At 44.8% G+C, this 10,870-nt stretch overlaps 1 pseudogene and 1 gene segment (V, D, J or C); both read left to right on the top strand.

Annotated features, from left to right (window-relative positions):
* Positions 1-1,244: 1,244 nt before the first annotated feature.
* Positions 1,245-2,305, top strand: LOC149120178 (vinculin pseudogene; annotated as a pseudogene).
* Positions 2,306-4,218: 1,913 nt separating this feature from the next.
* Positions 4,219-6,478, top strand: LOC149120177 (Ig heavy chain V-A1 region BS-5-like). The segment is given in 2 exon segments: positions 4,219-4,340; positions 4,442-6,478. Coding segments are annotated over 2 exon segments (429 nt in total).
* Positions 6,479-10,870: the final 4,392 nt, after the last annotated feature.

Raw genomic sequence — 10,870 nt, 5'->3', positions numbered from 1 at the left:
CAGCTGTCTCCTGCTCTTAGGAGATTTCCAAACACAATATTCTCTTAACCTCTTTCACCATGCTGTACAGTAGATCCCTCAGTGTGTGGATCCTGTGGGACTGGAACTCTGACCTTGCTCCACCATTCTCTGCTCCTCCCTCGCTCAGACTTTGGTCTTCACCATTGTACTTCCTGCCTCTGTGAGTTCAGCCTTTTATCCCGCATAGGTAGCATCACATATTATGTGTCTTCCTGGCCTGGATGGTTAGCAGAGTGTACTTTTACTGACATATTATCCTAGGTACATTATTATCCAGGATCATTAAAGTTGTCCAAAATTACAGAATTTCTTACTCTACTGCTTGTAAACTTCCTATTAAAATGTAACTTTGTCCATTTCTTTCATTTTCCATTCTTGCTTTCATGAGATGTCACTGGATCATATGTGTGAACTCTTTTAAATGAACAAGGAACTGCAGAGGTGTTTGCCACAGTGACTGCAGATCCCGTGGACACCTCCCTGGGATTTCATATTCATTGTACCATGCAATGGTGCTTGAACATCATGTAATAATTCTATTTCTAGTTTTTGATGCTTTTCCATAACGGTTTTACTAATTAACCTGACACAGACTTGTACCAGGGTTATCATCTCTCTCTACCTCCATAAAACATGTCAGCTCTGGTATGTCTGGTAATAGCCATTCTAACAGGAGCAATGCGATGTCTCATTGTGCTTCCAACATGGACATACATGATGGTCCCAGATTTGTAGCATTTTATATGCTTGCCTTTATATCTTCTTTTAAAATTTATAGGTGTACCATAAAATTTAAAATTTATCATTTTATTGTCTGGCACCACGGCTCATTAGGCTAATGCTCCACCTGCGGCGCCTGCACCCTGGGTTCTAGTCCCGGTTAGGGCGCTAGATTCTGTTCCGGTTGCCCCTATTCCAGGCCAGCTCTCTGTTGTGGCCAGGGAGTGCAGTGGAGGATGGCCCTGTGCCCACATGGGAGACCAGGAGAAGTGCCTGGGTCCTGCCTTTGGATCAGTGTGGTGCGCCAGCTGCAGCGGCCATTGGAGGGTGAACCAATGGTAAAGGAAGACATTTCTCTCTGTTTGTTTCTCTCTCTCTCACTGTCTACTCTGCCTGTCAAAAAAATTTATCATTTTATTTAAAAATTTGTCTGTATGTATTTGTCCAAAACCACAAAGAGACTGAGACTGACAGTGATCTTCTAACTCCTGGTCACTTCCCAGATGGCTACAAAAGCTTCAGCTAGGTCAGGTGACATCCAGGTGCTTGGAATTCTGTCCAGGGCTCCCACGTGGGACTACTTGGAATTTCACCTACTGCCTCCCAGAGGGGCTTAGACAGGACTCTGAAACTGGAACCAAACTAGGACACAGCACTCAGCATCCTGACACGGGAGGCAGGAATCCCTCAGGCTCACTCCAGTGCTGCTCCTGTCTCCACCTTATCATCACTGCATTTAAGGAATTGATTGCTTCCCTTGGGATTCAGTTGCTTGAGATCTTTCAACATTAGGAAATAGGCTCCTAATCATATGTATAATTAATCTTCAAGTTATTTTAAGTATCTATTTTTTTTAGCCGTCACAGAAAGCCGGGAGGTGATTAACCAGCCAATGATGATGGCTGCCAGGCAGCTCCATGATGAAGCTCGCAAATGGTCCAACAAAGGCAATGACATCATTGCAGCAGCCAAACGCATGGCTCTGCTGATGGCCGAGATGTCTCGGCTTGTGAGAGGAGGCAGTGGTACCAAGCGGGCACTCATTCAGTGTGCCAAGGACATCGCCAAGGCCTCGGATGAGGTGACTCGGTTGGCCAAGGAGGTTGCCAAGCAGTGCACAGATAAGCGGATTAGAACCAACCTCTTACAAGTGTGTGAACGAATCCCAACTATAAGCACCCAGCTCAAAATCCTGTCCACAGTGAAGGCTACCATGCTGGGCCGGACTCCCATCAGCGACAAGGAGTCTGAGCAGGCCACAGACATGCTGGTTCACAAAGCTCAGAGCCTCATGCAGTCTGTGAAGGAGACTGTGTGAGAAGCAGAAGCTGCTTCAGTCAAAATTCGAACAGATGCTGGATTTACACTGCGCTGGGTTAGAAAGACTCCCTGGTACCAGTAGGCACCTAAATGGACATGGTTGGCACAGAAACCCCTACTAAATAGAAGGAAAATGATCAAGGCCCAGGAGACACCCATAGGTGCTGGGGCTTGAATGCCACAACCTGGCCTGACATCAGAAAGGAATGGAGGCCTCTTCATATTAGAAACCATTTATACTCTTTTGTCATGGATGCTTTGAGATGTGTCTCCATATAAAGCTTGTATTCTCAAAACACAGTTATATTCATGCACACTCTATCCCAGTAGGCATGGGTTTCTGGCCCATGGACTTCACCTAAGCTCAGAATCCAAGTGAACACTAGCCAGACACCTCTTCTGCCCTTATTCTTTAGGGGACATTTCCCTCTCTGTTTCCATTTTACTGGTCCTCATCCTCCCATCAGGCTCCCAAGACCAGAGCCCAGGCAATTCAGTTAAGAAGGAAATCACTGTGCCTCCACAAATGGTTTTGGGCTTTCCGTGTTGCTGCTGACCCTACAAAAAAATGTGAATGACAGTGTTATAGCAAGAGAGGAAGAGACCAACAGATGGAGGGAGAATTCCTTCCACTGGTTCACTTTGTGAATGGCTGCAAAGACTGGGATGGCTTAGCATGAAGCCAGGAGCCTGGAACTTCCCCGAGTTTACCGCAGGGTTGGAAGGGGACAAACACTTGGGTCATAGTAGACAGTGATCTCCATTGTACTTCCTACCTCTGTGCATTCAAGCTTGTGGATGGCATATACAACTAATATCACATACTATATGTCCACATGTACTTGGATCATTTCTTTTAGTATGTATACTCCAGGCTGACCCACGTTTCATAATGACAGAACAACCTCCTTCTTAATACTGAATAATATTCTATGTCCAAATGTGAAAGAATCATTTATGGTTTTATGCACACTTGTTCTTTGTAGACTGAACTATTGGGAACAAAGCTGCAACCTGAACCCAGGACTGTGGATGAATTATGACACAGTGACTTCTACCCAGTGCTTGATCTCAACTCAGAGTCATGATTACTAGACACAGGGAAGAGGGGGAACACAGGGCAGCTGATACCAGGGCAGAAAGCACCACCAAAGGCAGGAATGATTCTGCCCACACCACAGTGGGCTGACTCAGTTCACCACAACACACAGCATGTTCCACGAATAACTAGAAATGAGGTCTCCAGGCCTCACAACAGAGTGATGGAAAGGAGGTGGAAATGTGAATTATAGTGAGTTGATCTGTGCCCATTTCTACCATGCACATTCCAGTAGCACACTACACCCCACTACCATGTACAGTGTTCTGTGTTCAGGAACATTTTTAAACAGTTTAAACAGTTTTTAAACTTTCAGGCAATGGATGAATAAGGAAAAAAAAAACATAGTTAACCTTAAAAAATGCACTTGCAGTCCTTCATCTGTTTAAAAGTGGGCGACAGGCATTTGGTCAAAATTGGCTAAGTCCCCACTAGGGACAACCGTGTTCCCATCAGAGAACTGACTGAGCCCAGCCTCACGGCTTCCCACACATTCCCCTCATAATGCATCATGGGAAACTGTAGATGACGCTACAAGCAAAGGAGCCTCTACCACCGACATTTGAATTACAGACACAGTTTCTTGCTCCAGGGTTCAGAAAGACTAACTCCTAGGGGTCATGAGCATTTGGGATGTCTGGGCTGTCAACCCAAAGGCAGAAATCTCCCATTGTCACCTTTTCTGTCCATCTCTACATTTCTGTATTTCTCACCCCTTCTCTCTCTATCACTGTACCAATGTCTTTCATATAGATGATAAGGAACTAATGGTTATTTAAATAAATGAGGGACATGATATTGCTAACACTGGATATGAAGGATACACACATATTAAAATGAAACAAGGTCATTGCCTTCAACTTTTTAAAATTATGATAACATAAAAATTCACATGATCTGAATCCAATCATAGCCATCACCCTATACACCCAGGTCACCACGTCTGCCCTGGGCTCTCTCCTGTCTGAGGCGTATCACCCCATGCCTGCTATATAGGGGCAGCACATGCAAATAGGGCTTCCCTCTGCCCATGAAAACCAGCCCAGCCCTCACCCTGCAGCTCTGGCACAGGAGCTCCAGCCCCAGGACTCCCAGGTGTCCACTCAGTGATCGCACTCAACACAGACGCTCACCATGGAGACTGGGCTGCGCTGGCTTCTCCTGGTCGCTGTGCTCAAAGGTAATGATGGAGAACGTGGGGCACTGAGTCTGGGAGAAGACTTGAGAGAGACACAGAGAGTGTGAGTGACAGTGTCCTGACCATGTCGTCTGTGTTTGCAGGTGTCCAGTGTCAGTCGGTGGAGGAGTCCGGGGGTCGCCTGGTCACGCCTGGGACACCCCTGACACTCACCTGCACAGTCTCTGGATTCTCCCTCAGTAGCTATGCAATGAGCTGGGTCCGCCAGGCTCCAGGGAAGGGGCTGGAATGGATCGGAATCATTAGTAGTAGTGGTAGCACATACTACGCGAGCTGGGCGAAAGGCCGATTCACCATCTCCAAAACCTCGACCACGGTGGATCTGAAAATCACCAGTCCGACAACCGAGGACACGGCCACCTATTTCTGTGCCAGAGACACAGTGAGGGGCCCTCAGGCTGAGCCCAGACACAAACCTCCCTGCAGGGGCGCGCGGCTCCACCAGGGGGCGCACAAAACGCACTAGGCCAGATTCTGGTCCTGCACAGGCGCAGAGGGAGATGAAGCCCTGGTTTCCTGTCAGGGATTTGGGGTTTCCTCTCCTGTAACAGTTTTGAGGGAAGAATTCTTCTTTTTGATTCTGTCCCTCCCAACTTCAATGACGGATTGAAAGTTTGATGTAAAAGGAAGAAGTCCTAAATGAATAATTTGGTTCGTGGACAGCGACTGTTGCTCACCAGGATCAGAGATGTGGGAATATTGAGGACACTATTGAGTCTCTTCCAACCTGACTCAGGACAGCACCCTCAGGACACTGAAAGCTTTGGACAGTTTCAGTTTTCCCTGTATAACCAGCGACAGCTGAGACAGGGCCGTTGATCTGTTAAACAGCAACTATTCCACTCAGCCCTCTCCTGCCACAACCAGCAAGTGTGCATTGAACCAACCTTTGACTCTACATGTGGGTGATCCACACTCACTTTCTGCAGACTTTCACCCGACCTGCATTTCCCTTTAATCCTGGAACAGTCTGTGGTCCCTGTGTGAACGTCACAGCACTCAGGAATGTACTTGCAGCTCAGCTGTGTCTCAGGCTGAGCTTCTGCAGGCACCTGGGAAGCCTACAGGGACTTCCTCATCCTCTAGGTCCTGGGACCCTCCTGGGGGGCTCCCTGTGTGAACTCAGGAGGGAAATGCACTGGACATCAGCAGTCAAGGTCATAACTGAATGGAAAGTGTTGGGCGTGCCCTTCCAGCTGATCTGGTTCTGCTCCAGTGTCGTGGGACCCCCTGCACCTGCTGTGGTGGAGGGAGAGCAGAAAGTGGGACACACAGTGGCTGTGCACTCTGGGGCTGGAGTCCACATCACGGGGAGCTATGTCTGTGACTCCAGCATGATGACCAGTGTCCTGAGGCTGAATCACAGCTGCAGGAAGAGCCAGTCCCAGCGACCATGTGTCCAGAGTCCCTGCTCTTCACTCCATGTCTATGCTGATTGGGGTCATCAATCCATTTGTCGTCTTTCATCTATTTAGAGAGGGAGACATCCAGGCTGCATATCAGAGTTCTGGACAGAGCACATTTACACTATTTCTATCCTTGGAAGTGAAAATGCATTCTGAAGACAGCAGATGATGGATCAGTTAGGAGTCCCCATGAAAAACGTGCGAACGCTATTGCAGTTCCCTGCTCCTGGGTTCCACCTGCCAGTCCTTGAATGAACTGGCATTTATTTATCATCTGCATAAAACATTGGCAAACACAACCCCAGTATTCAGAGAACTTAATCTGCAGTTGGCCATTTTGTCATTTCCTTTTCATAAATGTTTGATAAATAATAACTGAACATAGACATGAGATAAATGATATGTGTTCAAAAATGACTGTATCAAATTGATGGAATTATGAAGTCATTCTTATTGACATGCTCATCACAAAATCCACATGTTCCCATGGTCGAATGTCAGTTTCCTGTGTTGGAATTCTGTAGACACAATATTCTCTTAACCTCTGTCACCATGCTGTACAGTAGATCCCTCAGTGTGTGGATCCTGTGGGACTGAAACTCTGACCTTGCTCCACCGTCTCCTCTGTTACCCCCACACTCAGACTTTGGTCTTCACAATTGTATTATGTCTCCGTGAGTTCATCCTTTTATCCCATGTAACTAGCATCACATATTATCTGTCTTCTTGGACTAGATGGTATACTGTACATTTACTGACACATTATGCTTAGGCATTATTCTCAGCATTATCCAAGTTATCCAAGACATCAGAATTTCTTCCTCTTTACTGCCTTATAAACTTCCTGTTAAAATATAACTCTGTCCATTTGTCCATTATCCATCCTTCCTCAAGGCTAATTTCACTGGATTATGTGTGTGAACTCTTGAGAATGACGCTGCTTTAATTGAACATGGGACTGCAGAGCTGTTTGCCATAGTGACTGTGGATCCCGTGGTCTCCTCCCTGGGATTTCATATTCCTTCTACCCAGGAATGGTGTTGGAGGATCCTGTGATAATTCTGTTTCTCAGCTTCTGATGTTTTCCATGAAAGCTTTCCTAATTTACCTGACTCCAGCCTTTACCAGGTTATCTTCTCTCTCTTCCTGTACAACATGTGTCAGCTCTGGTATGTCTGGTGATACTCAGTCTAACAAAGGGATGGGGTATCTCATTGTTTCTCCAACATGCACATGCATGATGATCCCATATAAGGCATTTTATATGTTTGCCTTTATATATTTTATTTAAAAATTACACATATACTTTTACCTCTTTAAAACTTGTATTTGTGTATTTGTCCAAAAAAAAGGGAAAGAGACTGACAGACAGTGGTCCAGTGGTCTACTGAATCCTGGGTAACTTCCTAGATGCCATAAAAGAGGAGTTGGGTCAGACCATAGCCAGGTGCATGAATTCAGTCCAAGTCTCACACATGGGATTAACTCATATTCTCGCACTGCCTCTCAGAGTGCACATTGGCAGGAATCTGAAACTGGACCCAAACTAGTACCCAATCCTAAGCATCCATACAGGAGCAGGAATCCCATGTGATACCTTCAAGGCCGCTCCTGTCACCACCTTGTCAGTCACTGCATTTGAATAATTGATTTCTTCCCTTGGGATTCAGTTGCTTGAGTTCATTCAACATTAGGAGATAGGCTCCTATTCATATGTACAGTTATCTTTCATTTCTTTTAAATATCTATTTATTTTATTTGAAAGGCAGTGTTATGGCAACAGAGGAAGAGACCAACAGAGGGAGAGAGAAGCTTCCATCCACTGGTTTCCTTCCTGAATGGCTGCAAAGGCTGGGCAAGGGCAAGACTGTAGCCAGGAGCCTGGAACTTCCTCCAGTTTCCCACGAGGCTTGAAGGGGACACACACTTGAGTCATCGTTGACAGAGTTCCCTGGTCCATGAGCAGGGAGCTGGATTTGAAATGCAGCAAGCAGGGTCTGAAGCCATGCTGCTGAGTGATGCTGCATGGGGATGGCAGGTTAACCTGCGGGGCCACAACATTGGCACCCACGGGTGTGATCTGAAAATACTTTCTCCCCATCTGCGGGCGACTCCTGGTTCTTCAATCACTCTCTTTATTCTGCAGAAGCTCTGTGGTTGGATCCACATTCTTTTGCCTATTTTTGCTTGGTTGCCTGTACTTTGGAGATTTTCAAAATATCATTGCCCAAACCAATGTCAGCATGCTTTTGTCCAGTGTTTTCTTCTAGAACTGTACTGTCTCGGCTCTTGCTTTTAAGGCATTCCTCAAGTTCACTCTGTTTCTGCATCTGGTGTGAGATGACATCATAATTGAATTATTTCAGGTGCATTCAAGTGTCCCCAACCCAGGTAACGACAGGAAACCCATCCCCACCCTGTGCTTTTGTCACCGTGCATTCTCAGAACTCACAGTCTCAGAACGTGTTCCTTTATTTCTAGGTTCTGTTCTGTCCCAGGGCTCTGGGTGTCTATCTTATCCCAGCACCAGGCTTGATTTAGCTCAGATGTGATGAAGCCTCCTGCTTTGCCATCACAAACCTTGATTTTCTTCATGTGAATTCTTGAAGTTTCTTCCTGGTCCTGTGTAGAATGTCAGGCTATTTCACAGGAAATGCATTGAATCTGTGAATCACATTGTAGCTTGGCTATTTTAACTAGCTCATTCCCTCAAATCCATGACTACGTCATTCCAATTTACAGGGAATCATCAAATTCCTTTTCACTTTTTAAATTATTATGTATTGCAGAAGTATGAGTGAAGACCTCTATCTTACACCTTACACAAAACTCCACTCAACATGGATTAAAGATCTAAATCTATGACCCTACACCATCCAGCTATTAGAGAACATTAGGGAAGCCCTCAAGACACTGGCACAGGTAAAGAGTTCTTGGAAAAGACCTGAGACATAGGCAGTAAAGCCAAAATTAATAAATGGGATTAGATCAAATCGGGAAGTCTCTGTGTGGCAAAAAACACTCAGGCAAGTGAAGAGGCATCTGACAGCATGTGCGAAATTATTTGCAAGCTATGCAACGGATATGGATTAATAACCAGAATTTACAAAGAGATGAAGAAATTCAAAAAACAAAACAAACAACCCAGTTAAGAGATGGGCCAAGACTCAGACATTTTTCTTTTTTTTTCTTTTTTTTTTTATCTTTTATTTAATGAATATAAATTTCCAAAGTACGACTCATGGGTTACAATGGCTTCCCCCCCCATACCGTCCCTCCCACCCACAACCCTCCCCTTTCCCACTCCCTCTCCCCTTCCATTCACATCAAGATTCATTTTCGATTATCTTAATATACAGAAGATCAGCTTAGTATACCTTAAGTAAGGATTTCAAAGTTTGCTCCCACACAGAAACATAAAGTGAAAAATAATAGATGATTTTTTTTAATGATGATGAAATCAGATCAGACCTATTGTCATGTTTAATCCCAGTGAGAGTCAAGTTGGGAATTGATAATTTCTTTTTTTTTTTACAGAAGATCAGTTTAGTGTACATTAAGTAAGGATTTCAACAGTTTGCACCCCCATAGAAACACAAAGTGAAATATACTGTTTGAGTACTCGTTATAGCATTAAGCCTCAGTGTACAGCACGTTAAGGACAGAGATCCTACATGAGGAGTAAGTGCACAGTGACTCCTGTTGTTGACTTTACAAATTGACACTCCTGTTTATGGCATCAGTAATCTCCCTATGCACCAGTCATGAGTTTCCAAGGCTATGGAAGCCCCTTGAGTTCTCCGACTCTTATCTTGTTTAGACAAGGTCATAGTCAAAGTGGAGGTTCTCTCCTCCCTTCAGAGAAAGGCACCTCCCTCTTTGAAGACCTGTTCTTTCCACTGGGATCTCACTCACAGAGATCTTTTTGCCAGAGTGTCTTGGCTTTCCATGCCTGAAATACTCTCATGGGCTTTTCAGCCAGATCCGAATGCCTTTAGGGCTGATTCTGAGGACAGAGTGCTATTTAGGACATCTGCCATTCTATGAGTCTGCTGAGTATCTCACTTCCCATGTTGGATCACTCTCCCCTTTATTTATTCTATCGGTTAGTGTTAGCAGATACTAGACTTGTTTATGTGCTCCCTTTGACTCTTAGTCCTTTCATTATGATCAATTGTGAACTGAAATTGATCACTTGGAATAGTGAGATGGCATTGGCAAATGCCACCTTGATGGGATTGAATTGGAATCCCCTGGTATGTTTCCAACTCTACCAATTGGGGCAAGTCAGCCCGAGCATGCCCCAAATTATACATCTCTTCCCTCTCTTATTCCCACTTTTATGTTTAACAGGGATCACATTTCAGTTAATTTTCAACACTTAAGAATAACTGTGTGATAATTACAGAATTAAACCAGTCATATTAAGTAGAACAGACAAAAAAAAATACTATGAGGGATAATGTATTAAGTTGTCCATTGGCAGTCAGGGCTATGCTGATCAAGTCACCATTTCTCATAGTGTCCATTTCACTTCAGGAGGTTTCCTTTTTGGTGTTCAGTCAGTTGTCACCGATCAGGGAGAACATATGGTATTTGTCCCTTTGGGACTGGCTTACTTCACTCAGCATGATGTGTTCCAGATTCCTCCATTTTGTTGCAAATGACTGGATTTCGTTGTTTCTTACTGCAGTGTAGTATTCTAAAGAATACATATCCCATAATTTCTTTATCCAGTCTACCATTGATGGGCATTTAGGTTGGTTCCAGGTCTTGGCTATTGTGAATTGTGCTGCAATAAACATTAGGGTGCAGACCGCTTTTTTCTTTATCAATTTAAACTCCTTTGGGTAAATTCCAAGGAGTGGGATGGCTGGGTCGAACGGTAGGGTTATCTTCAGGTTTCTGAGGAATCTCCAGACTGATTTCCATAGTGGCTTGACCAGTTTGCATTCCCACCAACAGTGGGTTAGTGTCCCTTTTTCCCCACATCCTCGCCAGCATCTGTTGTTGGTAGATTTCTGAATGTGAGCCATTCTAACCGGGGTGAGGTGAAACCTCATTGTGCTTTTGATTTGCATTTCCCTGATTGCTAGTGACCTTGAA

This window comes from Oryctolagus cuniculus, chromosome 20 (assembly GCF_051225735.1).
Source record: "Oryctolagus cuniculus isolate XC-2025 breed Fujian yellow rabbit chromosome 20, ASM5122573v1, whole genome shotgun sequence".
Taxonomy (NCBI): domain Eukaryota; kingdom Metazoa; phylum Chordata; class Mammalia; order Lagomorpha; family Leporidae; genus Oryctolagus; species Oryctolagus cuniculus.
This window is presented reverse-complemented; position numbering and strand designations above follow the sequence as displayed.